The 18283-nt window shown below is 40.6% G+C and overlaps 1 protein-coding gene and 1 long non-coding RNA gene across 3 annotated transcripts in view; one reads left to right on the top strand and one right to left on the bottom strand.

Moving 5' to 3' along the window:
- Positions 1–674: 674 nt before the first annotated feature.
- LOC125457524 (sentrin-specific protease 5-like) overlaps positions 675–18283 on the bottom strand; it is a 35564-nt gene continuing 17955 nt past the window's right edge. For both annotated transcript variants that reach the window (XM_059651151.1, XM_048541853.2), the window contains 5 exons: positions 18127–18204; positions 17410–17547; positions 13101–13184; positions 4095–4145; positions 675–1476 (listed from right to left, as the gene is read on the bottom strand). In XM_059651151.1, coding sequence (XP_059507134.1) covers positions 1366–1476; positions 4095–4145; positions 13101–13184; positions 17410–17547; positions 18127–18204 — 462 coding nt within the window. In that variant the 3' untranslated portion in view covers positions 675–1365. The remainder of the gene's footprint in view (positions 1477–4094; positions 4146–13100; positions 13185–17409; positions 17548–18126; positions 18205–18283) is intronic.
- Positions 2795–7050, top strand: LOC125457538 (uncharacterized). The gene is made up of 2 exons (XR_007248657.2): positions 2795–4955; positions 6852–7050. It is a non-coding gene; the product is annotated as an uncharacterized LOC125457538 (long non-coding RNA).

Below are 18283 nucleotides of genomic sequence, written 5' to 3'. Positions count from 1 at the left end.
TCACATGATTTGACCAGTCAAAAATGTTAAATAAAATAGAACTATAAAAGTACAGTAGCTTAATGGTTGTATTATTTATTCTGAGCATGACCTTAAATCCCACCATGGCCATTTGCAAATTTTGTTAAAGTAGCAGTAAAATGAGTATGAAGGTGTTAGAAAGACAACTTTAAAAACCTACTAACAAACCTGTGGGTCCTTATCTGGTTTGATCTATATGTGACTGCAATCTCATCCCAATTCATTTGTATCAAATCATTAGCAGTTCAAGGAGATCCATCATTTCAGCCAATTTAGGGCTGGACAACAAATGCCAATCCTAGCCATAAGACACAGGAGTGGAAGTAAGGCCATTCGGCCCATCGAATCCACTCCGCCATTTAAATCATGGCTGATGGGCATTTCAACACCACTAGCCAGCAATGTTCACAGTCAAACAATGCGCTAAAACTAAAAGGTGAGCAGTACCCAAGTTTGCAATACCTAAGTATGTTTTGATACTTGATGTTTAAAATGAAAGAACTTGTACACTGAGCCTGATTTTTAGTTTTTCATTTTCCAGAGAAAACCTTTTGAGATAACTGAAATAACCAACAAAACAATAATACTTTTGTTTAAGCAGAAAGGGAAAAGGCTTTTCATCAGTATAAAGCAAAGCAAACACATGCACTAACTTAAGGATCGAATAATAACCATTTTAATCCAGAAAATCCATTCCATTGTTTTACTAATTAACTGAAGAAGCAAACCCATCGAACATGTGACAGAAAAATTCAGAAACAATTTTAAAGAAAAAGTGCCTTGGGTTAAACAGGTTAAATTTTAGCATTGATGTCCAACTGTGATCATTGCCTCTGGAATTCACAGTACTGACCCCAGAGTTACTGTCATCTTGTTAATGAAACTATCTTCACTTTTAAACATGCTGCAGCTTAATACAATGACCTCATGGTCATTAAACATCTGTGGGAAAAGTGAAAATCTCACTAGTGGATACAAAGTGGGGATTCTCACTTAATAATACCTGGAACAATTTCTACACTAAGACTTCAGTTTTCCTCTTAAATTAATGTAAATTTAACTACTTCCTTTACTTTAGAGGGTCTCAAAATATGCAGACAAAAAGGAAGTCTAAATTTTTACTCTACTGCTACATGCAATTTGTCAGCAACAGGCCAATCGAGCAAAGTTGTGCTTTTATTAAGTCTGAATGTGCTCAGGCCATGCATGCACCCGGAAAGAGGTAAACACTCCAACTGTGCCTTCAGTACTTCCTCCCTAATTTCTGTACATCATGTAACGGAACTGGTCACACCAATTTCCTGGAATGCAATTTCCTGGGAGGAATCTCAATCACCTGGCAGCTCACTCCATAAGTTTGCACTCACACAGTTCTCTGTAGATCAGCTTTCTTACTTCAGGCATATCTTTCTGAGAAAACTGAAATGGTCTTCCTAGAGCCAGGCACTTGCAGTACTAGAAAGGCAATGGAAATATGATGTCAGCACATAAATTCTATATATAAAGAACTGGCAAGTAGAAATATTTGTAGAAAATGGGAAAATGTACCACCAGCTTCAACAAAGAACAGAGGAACCAGGACAGGAAAGACAGTATTTATATAGTACCCTAGCACATTTGCAGAAACATTTGTGTATAAATAGTACAGAAGATCATGTGACATCTATGTTGCATATTCCAAAAATGAAGGATCAGCAATACAACAAATTAACTAATTCCTTTTTTTGGTGGTATTGCTGAAGGAGAACTTTGGATAGATAACTGTAAAAAGTCCCTGTCATTGCTTTTGTAACATGGAACAATAGATGTTCACGGCAGTTACACTGCAGTGCTCTGTGACTTTAATCGTAATCGTGAGAGACACAAGGCTGCTCAGCTGATGCACCAAGCTGAAATGTACCATCTGGGTTTAGTACATACAGCCAAATACTACACTAAGTTAAATTCTCATCACGTTATTGTACTCGTCTATAATAAACCTTAACAAATCATTAAATTAATTAATTAATTTCTCAATCCTCTTGTCTGAATATTTCCATGAGCTTAGATATTCCAGGCAGGCCAACAAAAGTTTGTACTTTAGTCTTTCTTGAAGATGGTCTCCCTCAAATTAAAAGCTCAAATAACAACCTTTGGCATATAAATCTAGAAAGGCAAGTTAACTTTAAGCAGTGATAACAAAGTGTGGGGCTGGATGAACACAGCAGGCCAAGCAGCATCTCAGGAGCACAAAAGCTGACGTTTCGGGCCTAGACTCTCTGATGAGGGGTCTAGGCCCGAAACGTCAGTTTTTGTGCTCCTGAGATGCTGCTTGGCCTGCCGTGTTCATCCAGCTCCACACTTTGTTATCTTGGATTCTCCAGCATCTGCAGTTCCCATTATCACATCAATTTCAAGCAGTTCTTTTATTCCTAATGTATGGCTGAGATGCACCAAAACTGATTCACCACAATGTAGCCTGACATAGCTACCTGCTATTGTCAACGTAATCAATACAAAGCAGGTTTGCTACACAAGGTTGAAAATAAAGATAAATTCTGTGGTCTTTCACTGAAGCCACTTGTTTCACATCACCAGTTCCTTGTGATGATAGCCTGAATGCTTTACATGGTCACTTCAACAATGTAATCAGGTCAAATCACAACTCTCTGCTCTTTAACAATAAAAAAATTAAAACAAAACATACAAAAAACAAATATTACTTAATGCTGTTTCAGAGCAAACAGAGACACTGGAGAGAAACACAAATATTTATTTAAACTTTGCAGAAAATCATGCCAAAGTCACCAGATTGTAACTAGTTTATAATAACGTGCCTTTCAAGAAGGTGCGCCACAGGGAGTGAAGTTGGAACAGATTTTAAAAGCTAAAAAGTTGCGGGTTATTGAAGTCCATATTTTAGTGGAATTACAGTAATATCTTCCTATTTCAGAAGTATACTATTAATTTAGCATCAAAACACGGGTTTAACGTTACAAATGGTAGATGGAGTCCAGATTTCTAGCACTCAATTTCCTCTAGTATGCTTGCATGGGAAACATTTAACCAACTATTTTACATTGATCAGTTAAAAAGAAATGCAGGTCTGTTGTATCTGAAAATAAAGAAGGTAGCTTTGCAATATTTCAAAGCTGATTCTTTCAGATGCTTATATTTGCAACATTTTGTATCAGTGATATTTGAGTATAAACAACTGAAGCTTTGCCATTATTTTGACCACAATCTGCATTAAAACATTTGACACTACAAAGCTGCAGAATCAATTTTGTAGCATTAAATCAGACTGCAGTTTATTAATTTTAGGCTTTCTCAACTGCTTCCCTAATAAAAGCACTTCAAAAGCATTCCAGGGGTATGTGGATTAGGTGGGTTACAGGGATGGGTCTGGGTGGGATGCTTCGAGGGTCAGTGTGGACTTGTTAGGCTAAAGGGCCTGTTTCCACACTGTAGAGATTCTATGATGATGAATTAGAACGCTGCAGGCAAAGTGCTTTGGGAAGTTTTACAGAGCTTTGACATGGCGATGTGCAAATGAAAGGTTATCCATTTTTCTTCCAAAGAAGGTGGTAACCATTTATTTGTACTAGTAGCCATTTTGAACCTCATATTCAAAAAAAAGTTAATTTGAAATCCACTACATGTGTCCTGAAAGACAAAGAAATTCCTCCAACCATGATCTTGGATAATCTGTTTGTGGCTTTTCTGCATCTATAAAAGAGGTTTCAATCCTTGCTACAAAAGCTCAGCAGGTCTAGCAGCATCTGTGAAGGAAAAAAAAAGTTAACATTTTGGGTCCGGTGACCGTTCCTCAGAAGGGGTTCTGAGGAAGGGTCACCAGACCCGAAACATTAACGCTGGTTTTTCCTTCACAGATACTGACAGACCTGCTGAGCTTTTCCAGCAACTTTGTCTTTGTTCCTGATTTACAGCATCTGCAGTTCTTTCAGTTTTTATTCAATCCTTGCCACCTTGGAACCATTCTCAGCCTTCACAGGTTTTGAATATTTTACAAGTCATCTTGCATCACAACTTCTTTTCACAATCAAATTCTAGAAATTGATAAGTTACCATACCTGAAGAACAAACACACCACAGTCGCTATCGTTTTTCTGTTGAGGAATACACTATAGGAGAGAATAACACAGGCATTAAATACTATACATCAGTAGTTCATTGTCCAAGTTATTTTAAAACAATTTTGCTTTCATAACCTTCAGCTTACTTTGGGGGAGAAAGCAGAGTGTGGGCCTGCAAAGAAATGCACCAGGGATAGAGAATATATGGACAGCAAGTGGGACTTGCAGTCCCCACTTACCTGGGGAGAAAAAAAACAGATCTGCAAGCAAACACACCAGGGATAGAGAATATATAAACAGAGCATGAGGGTATGAGCCATCCCTCACCTGGGAGGCAACAGACAGCACGCCTGCAAAGAAATGCAGAGAGGACAAAGACAACACAGCACTAGGCTCAAGGCCTACAGATACCTGGGAGAGCACGCACAGGGCATAACTGCGAGGAAACACACAGGAGACAAAGAACTAGGCTTAAGGCGTACACTTGCCTGGGAGAGCGCGCAGAGGGGTGTGTTTTGAGAGTTCTAGAATACCAGGTTTGAAGAAAAATCCAAAGACTGACATCACAGCAATGTCTTACGCCAGGTTGAGAAGTATCGGGTTGCAAAGAGCTAAATTCATTGGACCTGATTGTGGAGTAATTTTTACTTTTTGCTTTCTCAATTGCAGTTGAAGGTAATTAATCCAAATGTACACTTTCAGACATTGCAGAACTGTTCAGCTGTGTGGAATACCATGCTGTGCGATGTGGGAAGTCGTGGATGCTTCAAGTGGCAGGAATCTTGAGCCCTGGGATTGGAACATCAGTGGCACTGCAGTCACTATGTCACTCCCACACAACTGTGAACTATGTGGATAGTACGTTTAATAGAATTGTCATACCGTAGATTAAGATCAGGCAAGCAAAGGGGGAATGCATGATCTCTGGGTAGTCTAGAAAGACCTTGAGGTAGGGTGAGAATCCTGAATCCAGATCACACTCGAACCAGTTTTTCCATTTTGGATATCGATGAGGGCAGTAATTCATAAGTAGTACATAGTGGGAGACAAGCTTCTGGCACTGCAAGTGGCTTGACCACACAGTAGAGAGTGAAAGAAGAGTGCCAGACAATTTTACAGTTAAAGGGACAGACAGACATTTTAGCATCTGTAGACGTGTCCACAGAAAGGTACGTTACTGCCCTGATGCAAGGGTCTGGGATATCAGAGTGTAACTGCAGGACATGTTGGTGAAGGGTGACAAGCCAGAGATTCTGCTGTACCTTATCACCAACAGAAAGAGCGATGAGGTCCTGAAATTAAAATTTAGGGAGCTGGGCAAATGACTGAAAGGAAAGACCTCAGGATAGCTCTCAATATCAAATGCTAAATAGCATAGAAGTAGGAAACTTGAGCAAGTGAACACGTTCACGGTTTTTGAGAAAATTTGTAGCTTGGACTGTTGATGCAGTTGTTGACGTAGTTGTTGACATCCTCGCAGAGCTGGTAAGTTTGTTCACAAACGTTTCGTCACCATATGAGGTAACATCATCCATGCACCTCTGATGAAGCATCAGTGTTCTGTCTCACTTGCTATTTGTGTGTCTTGGTTTGCTGGGGTGGGTGGCATCACTTCCAGATTTGATTCTTAATGAATGGTCTGTGGGGTCCAGCTCGACATGTTTGTTAATGGAGTTTTGGTTTGAGTTCCAGGCCTCCAGGAATTCTTGTGCATGTCTTTGCTTGGCTTGTCCTAGGTTGGCTTTGTCCCAGTCGAACTGGTGCCCATCTTTGTCCATGTGTACTGAAATGACTGACAGTTGGTCAGGTCTCTTGGTAGCCAGTTAGTGTTCATGAATCCTGATGGCTAGTCTCCTTCCAGTTTGCCTGATGTAATGTTTTTGGCAGCTTTTACATGGTCTCTGGTAAATGACATTGGTTCTGTTAGTACAGTACGACAGCCACTGACGAGAGTAAAGCATGTGACAAACACAACCAACGTTATTTACAAGATACCATGCAAAGACTGCCAAAACCATTACATAGGACAAACCGAAGGAAACCAGCCATCCGGATTCACGATCACCAACTAGCTAGCAGGCTACATGAGAGTAAGCAGGGGGGACAGAGCAGGTGCACGATGGGGGAGAGAGAGCGAGCACGGGAGCGAGGGAGAGACAGCATCAGGGGTTGCGGGGGGAGGGAGAGAGAAAGAGAGAAACGGAGATGGACAGGGGTGGGGAGGGGAGAGGTGAGGGAAGAGGGAAGAGGCAGAAGAAGTTGTAGGAGGGTGAGAAAGAAGGCGACTGTCTTGGGGCTATGATGATTGACTGACAACCACCACCATTAAAAGTAAAGATTTAAAAGTATTCTGAATGCATGCAGCACTCACGGGATGATAAGTGAAATCACGATGCTACAAGTTAAAGGGCATAATTTAATTACCATTATGCATATTTAGCTTCAGAGTGTTCAAGAGGAACTGACTATTACGGGATATTTGCAATTTGGAGGAGTAGCCTGAAAGGGAAAGGAAGTAAAAGGTGTAGAATCTGTTTGGGTGGAGCTAAAAAGCAGCAAGGGGGTCGGAGAGGCCACAGTGGCAATGTACACGTAGGATTTGTATGAAAATTAATATTTCATTATTTATTTAGCGCAGTTATTATCACAAAATGTATATTAATTGATTGCTATAATATTAATATTTCTAAAACAATTAGAAATGAGTCTCGCTTCAGTTACAATAAGGACAAATGACTGTGCTGTGTGTTGCAGATTGGAAAGAGTAAAGAAGCAGCAGCTTTTAGTAACCACCAAGGCACACACTGAGTTTGAAATGGAAATCAGCGTGCTGTCCAACTGGAAGCAGAAGACCCGAGACCACTGACTGGAAAGTGACGGTCATAATATGTCCATAGTTGTTGTTGTGCTAAGTATTATTCATAATTGTAATAAAGTTTCCTAAGTTACTTCAGACCATATCTCTTTGCCTCATTGGTTAAAGTTCTAAATGAATGAATAAATATTGGGATGAGAATTTAAGTTGTAATTTAAAACAGACGAAGGGCACAGTCTGAAAATTACGTGCAGGTAGCAAGGGAATGCAGTAATTATGGATGACTTCAACATACACATAGACTGGGTAAATCTAAAGAAAACCAATGATATGGAGGAAGAATTCCTGGAATGTCTTTGAGATAGTTTTCCTCAACATATTGAGAAACAAACTAGGGAAAGCTTGTCATAGATCTAATAATCAGCAACGTGAAAGGGCTAATTAATTGATGAATGATTGAATTTTCCATTAAGCTTGAAAAAAATGCAGTTCAATCTGAAATATGGATCTTGAGTTCAAACAGGGGCACCTATAAAGGCTTGAGGTAGAATGGGCAGTGTTGCTTTGGAAAAATACAAAGGGTTGATGGTAGATACACAATTTAAAGAATTAATGCTTGGCTTTCAAAATAAAACACACATTTCATTCAGACCATTGGATGCAGGAGGAGAAGTAAGCTATTCAGCTCAAATCCGTGTTGCCATTTAATAAGCTCATGACTGAATTAGTGATCCTCAACATCACTCTCTTGCCTTTTCTCCTGGACCGTTACTTATAAAAAAAAACTATCACATATGTACTTGAATATATTTACTAACACAGCCTTGACAGCCCTCTGTGATACAGAATTATACAGATTCTACACCACCCTCAGAGGAAATTCCTCCTCGTCTCTATCCTTATTCTGAGATCATACCGCTGGGCCTAAATTCTCCCATAGGAAGAAACAACCTTTCTGCATCCATCAGAAACCCATAAGAATCTTGTACAGCACAAAGAGGTTGCCTCTCATTCTTCTAAATTCAATAAATACAGGCCCAAACCTATCAATTTCTCATAAAATCAATCAATCTACCACACCCAGGATAAGCTTAGTGAAGCTTCTCTAGATTGAAAGAAAAGATAGCATTTGAGACAATGAGGCCCAAAACTGTTCACAGAATTGTAGCTGCCGTCTAACTAATCCTTGAATAGTGTTAGTAAGAGTTCTTGAGAATTCTAGCTTTTAGAGATTTATGGACGAAGACTCCCAAATCCCTCTGTGCTGTAGATTTCTGCAGATTTTCTCCATTTAAATAATATTCATTCTCTCTATTCTTCCTGCCAAATTACATAACCTCACATTTTCTCACATTTCATCTACTGATTTTGGTACTCTCACTTAACCCTTCTGCACATTGTGTAATTTGCGAACTTGGCTATAGGACATTTACTTTCTTCATTAAAGTAAGTATATCTTGTGGCCCCAGCACTGATCCCTCTGGTGCTCCATAAAGTTGCCATCCTAGAAACGCTTCCCATATTCCAACTGTTTATTAGTCAGTCAATCCTCCATCCATGTTAATATACTATCTCCAACAATCATGGGTTCTTATCTTATTAGGCATCCTAATGTGTAGTGCTTGATCAAACACTTCCTGAAAATTCAAACATTTTACATCCATTCCTTCCCCTTTATCCTGCTTGTTATATCCATAAAGAATTCTAATCAATTTGTTAGGCATAACTTTTTCCTTCATGAAGCTATGTCGTTTCTGCTTGATCATATTATATATTTCTAAATGCTGTTGTCACAGCACTGTAACATTTTCCCTAGAACAGACATAACTGGCCGATAGTTACCTGGTTCTCATCTCCTTTATAAATAAGAGTACAACACAGTTTTCCAAACTTTGGGAACATTTCCAGAACCTAAGGATTATTGGAAGATGGCCAGCAGTTGGCTACACTGCCAAACAGACAAAGCAACAGCACCATGACTAACAAGGGAAGTTAAAGGTAGTATTGGCTCAAAGGAAGAAGCTTATAAAGATGATTAGAAAAAGTTGTAAGCCTGAAAAATGGGAGAATTTTGGAATGCAAACAGCACCTAGAAATTTGAAAATAGTATTTATTATAAAGGATGTGACACTAGATATTTGGAATTGTCGGAATGGGCAGAGTTGACATGGATTTATGAAAGGGGAAAATCATTTTTGACAAACTGATCCAGCTTTTTGACAACATCGCCAGAGTGGACATGGAGGGAACCTAGTGGCTTGGTCCATTTTCATCTTTAGAATGCTTTTGATAAAGACCTTCACAAAAGATTAGTAACCAAAAAGTGCACTGGATTACAGTATTTTGCAAGCATGGGTTGAGGATTAGTTAACAGGCAGAAAGCAGACAGCAGGAAAAGTTAGCAGGCTATGACCAGTGGGGCACTACAGGGATCAATGCTTGGCCTCAACTTTTCACAATCTATAATCAATGATTTGGATGCTGAAGCCAATTGTAATGTTTCCAAGTCTTCAGGTGATAAAAATAAACTTGGTAGATAGTGACAGATAGTAGGAACTGTTGATGCCGGAGAATTGGAGGTAACAAGATGTAGAGCTGGATGAACACAGCAGGCCAAGCAGCAGCAGAGGAGCAGGAAAGCTGACACTTCGGGTCAAGACCCTTAATCAAAAATGGGGGAGGGGAAGGGGATTCTGAAATAAATGGAGAGAGGGGGAGGTGGAGGCAGATAGAAGATGGATAAAGGAGAAGATGGGTGGAGAGGAGACAGACAGGTCAAAGAGGTGGGGTTGGAGCCAGTAAAGGTGTATGTAGGTGGGGAGTTATGGAGGGATAGGTTGGTCCAGGGAGGACAGACTGGTCAAGGGGGTGGGATGAGGTCAGTGGGTAGGAGGCAGGGGTGGGGCTTGAGGTGGGAGGAATGGTTAGGGAGGCGGGGATGAACTGGGCTGGTTTTGGGATGTGGTCAGGGGAGGGGAGATTTTGAAGCTTCTTAAGTCCACACTGAAACACTTCAGCTGCAGGGTTCCCAAGTGAAATATGAGATGCTGTTCCTGCAGCTTTTGGGTGGCATCACCGTGGCAATGCAGGAGGTCCAGGATGGACATGTCGTCCAAGGAGTGGGAGGGGTGAGGTGTAGTTGTTTGTTGCAAACTGAGCATAGGTGTTCTGCAAAGTGGTCCCCAAGTCTCCGCTTGGTTTCCCCGATGTAGAGGAGGCCACAACGGGAACAGCAGATACAGTATACCACGTTAGCAAATGTGGAGATGAACATCTGTCTGACATGGAAGGTCTTCTTGGGGCCTGGGATGAGAGTTTGGAGGGGGGAGGGTGGGAGAGTGGAGGGTGTAGGGGCAGGTGTAGCATTTCCTGCAGTGGCAGGGAAAAGTGCCGGGTGTGGTGGGGTTGGAGGGGAGTGTGGAGCGGACAAGGGAGTCACGGAGAGTATGGTCCCTCCGGAAAGCAGACAAGGGTGGGGAGGGGAAAATGTCTTTGGTTGTGGGGTCAGATTGTATTTCTAGATGAGGTGTTGGGGACCAGAGAATTGGAAGTTTTGGAGGTGATGAAGAGTGTGGGTGGTGTCATGGACGTAGATAGGGAGTTCCTGGACCAAAGGGAAGTAAATGGGAGTCGGGATAGGTGAAGATTAAGTTCAGTGAAGCAGGAGAAGGCGGAGACAATGGATTGGCCAGGGCAATCGGGTTTGTGGATTTTGGGAAGGAGATAAAAACGGGCAGTGTGGGGCTGGGGAATGATGAGGTTAGAGGCTACGGGTGGGAGGTCACCTGAAGTGATGAGGTTTTGGATGGTTCGGTGGTCGGGTTTGGGATCATGATCCAGGGGGCGTAGGAGAAGGTGTTGGAGAGCTGGCGTCTGGCCTTTCCAATTTGACCCCACTACTAAAGACATTTTTCCCTTCCCACCCTTATCTGCTTTCCGGAGGGACCACTCTCTCCGTGACTCCCTTGTCTGCTAGACACTCCTCTCCAGCCCCACTACCCCCGGCACTTTTCCCTGCAACTGGAGCAAGTGCTACACCTGCCCCTATACTTCCCCCCCCCTCACCCCAAGCATTGATGTCCATGGGTGTAATGGTAGTCTACAGAAGAAATTTGGAGTATGGGTTAGGCACATAGAAGTAGGCGGTTCAGCTCATTCACTTCACTTGGGAACCCTGCAGCTCAAGGGTATCAAAGTGGACTTCAGAAGCTTCAAAATTTACCCCACCCCAGCCGCATGCCAAAACCAGCCCAGCCTCCCTAACCATTGCTCCCACCTCAAGCCCCACCCCCACTTCCTACCCACTAACCTCATCCCATCCCCTTGACCTGTCCGTCCTCCCTGGACCAACCTATTCCCTCCATAACTCCCCACCTACATTGACTTTTACTGGCTCCACCCCTGCCTCTTTGATCTGTTTGTCTCCTCTCCGCCTATCTTCTCCTTTATCCATCTTCTATCCGCCTCCCCATCTCTCCCTACTTATTTCAGAATCCCCTTCCCCACCCACTTTTCTGAAGGCCCAAAATGTTGGCTTTCCTGCTCCTCTGATGCTGCTTGGCCTGCTGTGTTCATCCAGCTCTACACCTTGGTAGTTGGTGAGTTGTGAGCAGTATGTAAAGAGACTTCAGGTTGATTTAGGCAGGCTGAATGAGTGGGCTTTAAACGTGACAGATGGAAAATAATGTAGATGGGTGAGAGATTATCCACTTTGTTCCTTCCAAAGGAGTACTTTTTAAAGGGCAAAAGATTTGAAGTGTTGATGCCCTAAAGGATTGCGGTATCCTTGTTCATAAGTCATCGAAAGCTAGCATGCAGGTGCAGCTAACAATTCAGAAAGCACATATGTCAGCTTTCAATAAACAGGATTTCAGTACAATGGGAAAGAAGACTTGCTTCAATAACTTATCTGGATTGTTGTGTGTACTTCTGGCTACCTGCGGAAGGAAGGAACAAAGAACAATACAGCACCAAACTGGTCCTTTGGCCTTCCAAGTCCACGCTGACACATTTTGCCCTTTCACACTAAAAACTCCCTTCACTCTCAGAATTCACACTCCTCTATTCCCTTCTTATTCATGTAATTGCCCAAGTGCTTCTTGAATGCTGCTAATGTATCTGTTTCCACAAACTCCTCTGGCAATGCATTCCAGGTACTCCCCACACTTTGTGAAAAACTAGCCTTGCACATCGCTTTTAAACATTCCCCCCTCACACCTCGAACTTACGTCCCTAGTAATTGTACCCTCCACCCTGGGAAAAAGTCTCCTACGTTCCACTCTATCCGTGCCAGTCACAATCTCAACTTCTATTATGTCACCCCTCAACATCCTGTGTTCCAGTCAAAACAAGTGCGGTCCATCCAACCTTTCTTCATAGCTAAAATCCCCCACACCGGGCAACATTCTGGTAAACATTTTCTGTACCCTCTTTGAAGCATCCACATCCTTCTTCCAGTGTGGTGACCACAGCTGATCACGAAGGATGTAACTGCAATTGAGACTCAGACTGATTCCTAAAATGGTGGGACTGTTTTATGAGGAGTCTGGACTCCAAAGTGTAGAAGAAAGAAGGATCAGAACCAGGGGACAGTCTCAGAATAAAAGGCAAGCCTTTCGGACAGAGATGTGTGGAACCTCTTACCTTAGACAGTGACGAAATGCTGTAATTCTCTCCCACAAAGGAGTGTGGAAGCTCAGCCATTATACAAGTTCAAGACAGAGAGAGACAAATAGCTACTAATGACAAGGGAAAAGTTGGTAGTGTATGAATATAATGCTGAGCTAGATGATCTAGAATGCAGTGAAGTGAATGAGTATGTGCCTAACCCATACTCCAAATTTCTTCTGTAGACTACCATTACACCCATGGGAAAGTAGGATATCACAGTCAAACTGTCTTCAAATCACATCCACATTTAAGCACTGCTCAGCAGATTTATAAACCAACAATTTTGTCCCCTGAAATTAACTGCAATAACATTATTACCAACTCTCCTGAGGTTGGTACAAGAACTAAACATCTGCACAATCTATTTTAGTGGAGGGTACTAGAGGAAGTCAATCTGTTAACATGATATTAGAAAGGTGCAGTTTACAATAATTTACACAAATGAGGGTATGCAAAGTCTGTGCTAATTGGAATCTTGCCATAAACTGAATCCTTAAGGAGGTTAGTTCAAACTTTACCGTCGTGGCAAATGCTTTCCACCCTTCCAGGAATGCAGGACGATTCCTCTCACCAGCTTCTGTCTTTAAATATTTCAAAATGTTCTGCAAACCAGGAAAGTTGGGTAAATCACATGGACAGCAAGAGATTTAAAAAAAAAAGTACCACTTAGAGCCTTCTTTTGGCTATAGTGTTGAGAATGGGAGACACAAATTCAGGCCAACCATCTCACTCACTGCTCAATAATTTTAATTCCTTCTTCAAGGAGTTTGCTTCTAGTTGGGCTATATTTCCACAAGTGCAAGAGTCATTCTCCAGGAGATTACCCCAGTTAGCTGCGCAAAAGATGAAAGCCAAGTTTAGTTCTGGATGGGTCAAGTTATTTAGCAAGATTCTGAATACTAATGCAAGATTCAGATTGGATTCAAAACATAAATGCTGTTTATTTCTCCCCAGATGTCGCCAGACCCAAATTTTTCCAGTATTTTGGTTTTATCTTACACCAACCTTACGAGTTTGATTTTTGCAACCCACAGCAATTCCTTCAGTATTTCTAGAAACTAAATATTTTCTGAACAACTTCACTTTAGGCATAAGTAAATTCAAAGGCAAGAGATTTTAACTAAATGATAAACATACTGTAACCATTCCGTAATGAAGCAATATATTGTATTAAAGGAATGCAGTACCCAGTTTGTGTCCAAAATTGCTCAAATATCAAAATGCCAACTGTGGTCAAGCCATAATGAAAACAGGCAGGAAGGTTTAAGTTTAAGTACATATTTACTTAACAATAATGGTACTCTAAAGCTGCCCTTGCTTGTAATTGCAATATAGAGAAACAACATAGCTTCTGCCCATCTCTTACCTATGAAGTGAAAAAAGCTTAATAGAATAGCATCACTTATAAAAACAAAATCAATAAGCATTACAAACAGAAATACGGAATTCTGGGAGAATCAGTGCAAACACAAGTATTCAGTGGGCAATAATTTTCCTGGCTGTCAAGGAATTTCTTCTGAGTATATTTCAAACATACAGCATCTTTGTTCAGGATGCTTACACTAGGATGACTTCACAACTTGGTCCATCTTTAATCATAACAAGCTTATAACAATGATTTGATCAAAATCTCGGTACCTTTGAACTTATCTAATTGCCCCTTGGTATCAAAGAAAAATCCTGCTGCTCACCTGATTTGTTTTTGGACACGGTGCTTGACATATGGCCTGTCTTCTTCAGGGCCCCATTAGTTCCTTTACACCACTTCCTGTTTTGGGAATAACCAACCAAAAAGCTGGAATGTTTTTACATTTGGACATGAATTTCATTTTCTTTTCAAGCATATTGGGTGTACTGAGGATTCTTATGGGATCAAGGAGACCTCCACTTACATCAGTCTACACTTTGAGAGATTAATGGTCTTAACTCAAGGATGACTCATCATGGGAAGAAGAAAGTCTTTTTACCTCGCTTTTTCTGATTGCATTTTTTATTCTCCTTCTTTGGTCCAAAATATTGCTGTTCCAATTTAGGATTCCTCTCTGCTACCTTCCTCATTTAGATCCAATTCTTTCCAATTTTACTAATTTGTAAATAGAGGGCGGTACAATCCAAATAAAATAGGAATTAAACAATGAGCTTTTACTTAGTTAAAAGCAGAGATTAGAACCAAGATTACAGCCCCATCTAGAAAATCGGATTTTGACTCAACACATGTTGTTACTGAATTGGTCAATCAAGTTGCACTTTGCAGTTTCCTCAGTAATGCATTAAAGATAAAAAGGAGCCCAGATAGCTGCACGAGATAGATCAGAGGTGCTTTTTAGAAGAAAGATTTGTGCGTGTATCTTAAGTGGTTTAGCCTCTTTTCAAAAAGGAGTCTATAAATAAAGCAGAAATAATGGCAATACATTTTTGATTTGACTGCAGGAAGTGATGCAAAGGAACTTCCTGCATATTTTAAAAGATGAAAACCTTCCCAGTTCTCATTTCAGTCCACAATGTTTACTCTTCTTACTTTTACATGGATAGGCAACATCCTCTACATTTCTAAAGATTGAACAGTAGTTGCTTAAGGAAAAGAACATTACATTGTCTGTGAACAGCACACTGAAGACCACTGGATGATGTTTACTATTGCTGACATTCCATTCAAATCCAGCGTAAACTGATGAAACGTAAATCCCTCTTTCTTTCAATGATATGAGAGGGACGTAAAGTGATTATGGCAGTAGTTATCCAGTTCTAAACTGTTAGCATTCACATCGCATGACCAAGCATCAATTCGCAACCTCACTAGCTGATTTGGCAAATAGTTTGCTCGGTAATAGAGCACATTTTTTACGTTGGTCAGAAAAATAGAAAGAGCTTTGTTCTGCATTTAATTGATACTCTGCTTGATTTTTGGACGGATGACGACACCAAGAACAGTGTAAAATTCTCCATACTTGAGCTGAGAATCTTCACCAGAGGGCCACAAAATATTGGTCTCCTCAGACATGAGTAAAATAACCAGCATTCTATCAGCTAGTGAATCAGTGAATTACAGGCATGCCTGCTTTCTTATGTGAATTGGAGGACAATAGACACAACACTGATGAAAGAATATTCAGCATGGATTGTTTGTACTTAGTTGCCTGTTTCCACGGCACATATGGGATGCAGCATTGCATTAGTGCCAAGTAAATTCATCCATTTCTCTTTCTAGTTCAATTACATTAGTTCCATTTGGGAGAGATCATCTACCACTAGTGCTTACATTTGAACCCTCGTCCTCCCTTCTCTTATGAGCCCATGACAAAGACTACTGCAAAGTTTTGTCACTGGACCACGCCTACAGATTATGAGTACAATCAAACTGACTATTAAAACAACACAATCTGTGGCACTAGGAGAAAAGTAATGTACTGTTTAAAACATCTCTCCTAAACAGCAATGCCATTTTTCACAAAATTATTTGTTAGTGTGACATTAACTGAGGAATTAATATTGGCCAGGACTTGGGTGACAAGTTCACTGTCCTTCCAATAGTGTGACCAAATCTTCTGTTTTCACTTCAGAGGGCAACACGGCCTTGGTTTAACATTTCATCTGAAAGTTGAAAAGGAACATAGGCCATTCAGGCGACATGCAAATAAGGACAGTGAGGCATTCCTTCAATGGAAGTGCCAGCCCTGACTTTTGTGCTGAAGATCTGGAGTGGGACTTGAACCCACAATTTTGTGATTCAGAGGCAACATTGATAACAACCATTATGCTGAAGAGAACTGGAACAAACCCTGCGTTCACTTACTGAATAAATAAGAACCATAACATTGAATTCTTGTTGTAGAATGGAATAGGAAATTAAGTAAATAACATTAGTTTGCTGGATTATTACTGTTAAAAAGCACTTTAATTGCGTTTGGAGGGACTTGAATGTTAAGAAGTTTGGCAAGTGGATTTGTGTCATGGGGAAATAACTGGAGCCTTTTTGTTAAGAAAAGTCATTGATCACAGTGACATGAGCAATCTTTTTATAAACAAGGCTTCCTATAGATCACATTACTGGCAATACTATCTGTATATCTTTATTGGGGCTGGTTTGGGAAAAGTTGTTTTACTTCACCGAGTTTGACAAAGCCTCAAGAACAAGTTGGAGGAAACTTACTTAGAACAAGCTGCCTAGTCCATCTTTCTCATTTCTGAAAAGAAACCCATGTTATTGGGCTCAAGGTGAAGCAATTTTTTTTTGAAAGGGTGACTGAAGTAACATGGTAAAAGATTTTTAATGTTGTGACTCATGGGCTAGTGAGACTAAAGCAACAATGTACTGTACGAGCCTTGGTTACGATATTACCAGTATATTTAATAATGTATTGGTAACAGTGATTGCAAAAAGATGTTCAGCCATTAAATCATGTGATAGGGGCTCTGTTCCCAAACAGAAATCACCGTCTGCAGCTGGATATGCCTCAAGTATCATCACAGATTTTGTTTTTATCAATTTGAACCCTCGTCCTCCATTCTCCAAAATCATGCTGTCACTCTCTTGTCTGCACTAATTAAATGCTCACATTGGGAATGCTACAACAGCTCTCAAGATTCCTGTGCTGGAATGAGAAGGTAAAGAATAAAACATGAGGCAGAGTTCCTACTCATAGTTAATATCCAGGAACATGAAATGTGTATATGTGGAGAGGTTCAGACTCTGTAATTGAATGTGTTACTATTCAGGGTTTCTGTCAGTACTCGAGCAACCAGATTCCAACACATCACTGCCTTGAGGAGAGAAAAAAATGGATAAAACAAAAAATTGAAAAGTAAGTATCTGAATGGTTGTCTTACCTGAACACAGGAATTAAAATGGATGCCTTGAGAATCGTAAAGGCAAATTTTCCTATTCGGAAGATCAACTGTTAGCAAGGACCAATGGATTTCCAAATGAATGGGGATTAGTAGGAGGGCTTTACTGAACAAATCTACCTGAACAGAAAGACAAAAATAAAACCTTCCAGTTCGGCAGACAGCTCATCAGAAGAAAACTGAAACATGCAGCTTAATATTACAGACTGCAGACATGGAATCAAACTTGTGTGAAGGCAAAGATAATGCAGAAAAGCACAGGAAAAACGGTACCAAGAATTTACAACTGGTTCTGAAATAGAAGGAACAAAGAAGATAACCTCTGAGGTATCTTTTAAAATCATAAGCTTTAAAACATGGAAGCACTCATTTATAATGACTACGTAGCACGGTGGCAATCAACATTTTTACATACCAAATTAGTTTGGGACAGGACAATCACCTACATACGAATGTGTCTGTTTCAAAGAGATTGGTTTTGTCGTGTCTTGTAAAGACATGCTTCCATCAGGCGACAAGTCAGTCCCACAAATGAACAATAATCTCTCTGCAGACTTTACTGGACCACATTACAACTCTTTTAAAATAAAAAGTCCAGCGTACCCTACAGAATTCACCAAAACATCAACTGGTTTCCCAAAATTTGCCAGACATCCAAAAATCATCCTGCTGGCATAATCCACTCCTTAAAGGACTCACTTTTTTTGTCCATCTCTTCACTCCGTTGTATCCTTTAGTTTGAAGCTGCTTGTAAAAGAAGCTATTGAAGAAGTGAACCTGGAAAGGAAGATAAGCAAATTAAAAAGCATAAATTAGTATAGCATGAAGGTTCCTCTCTTCCCCTTTTTGCCAGATA

This window comes from Stegostoma tigrinum, chromosome 14 (genome assembly GCF_030684315.1).
Source record: "Stegostoma tigrinum isolate sSteTig4 chromosome 14, sSteTig4.hap1, whole genome shotgun sequence".
Lineage (NCBI taxonomy): Eukaryota > Metazoa > Chordata > Chondrichthyes > Orectolobiformes > Stegostomatidae > Stegostoma > Stegostoma tigrinum.
The sequence above is the reverse complement of the archived record's forward strand: the minus strand, read 5'-3'. Positions and strand labels throughout refer to the sequence as shown.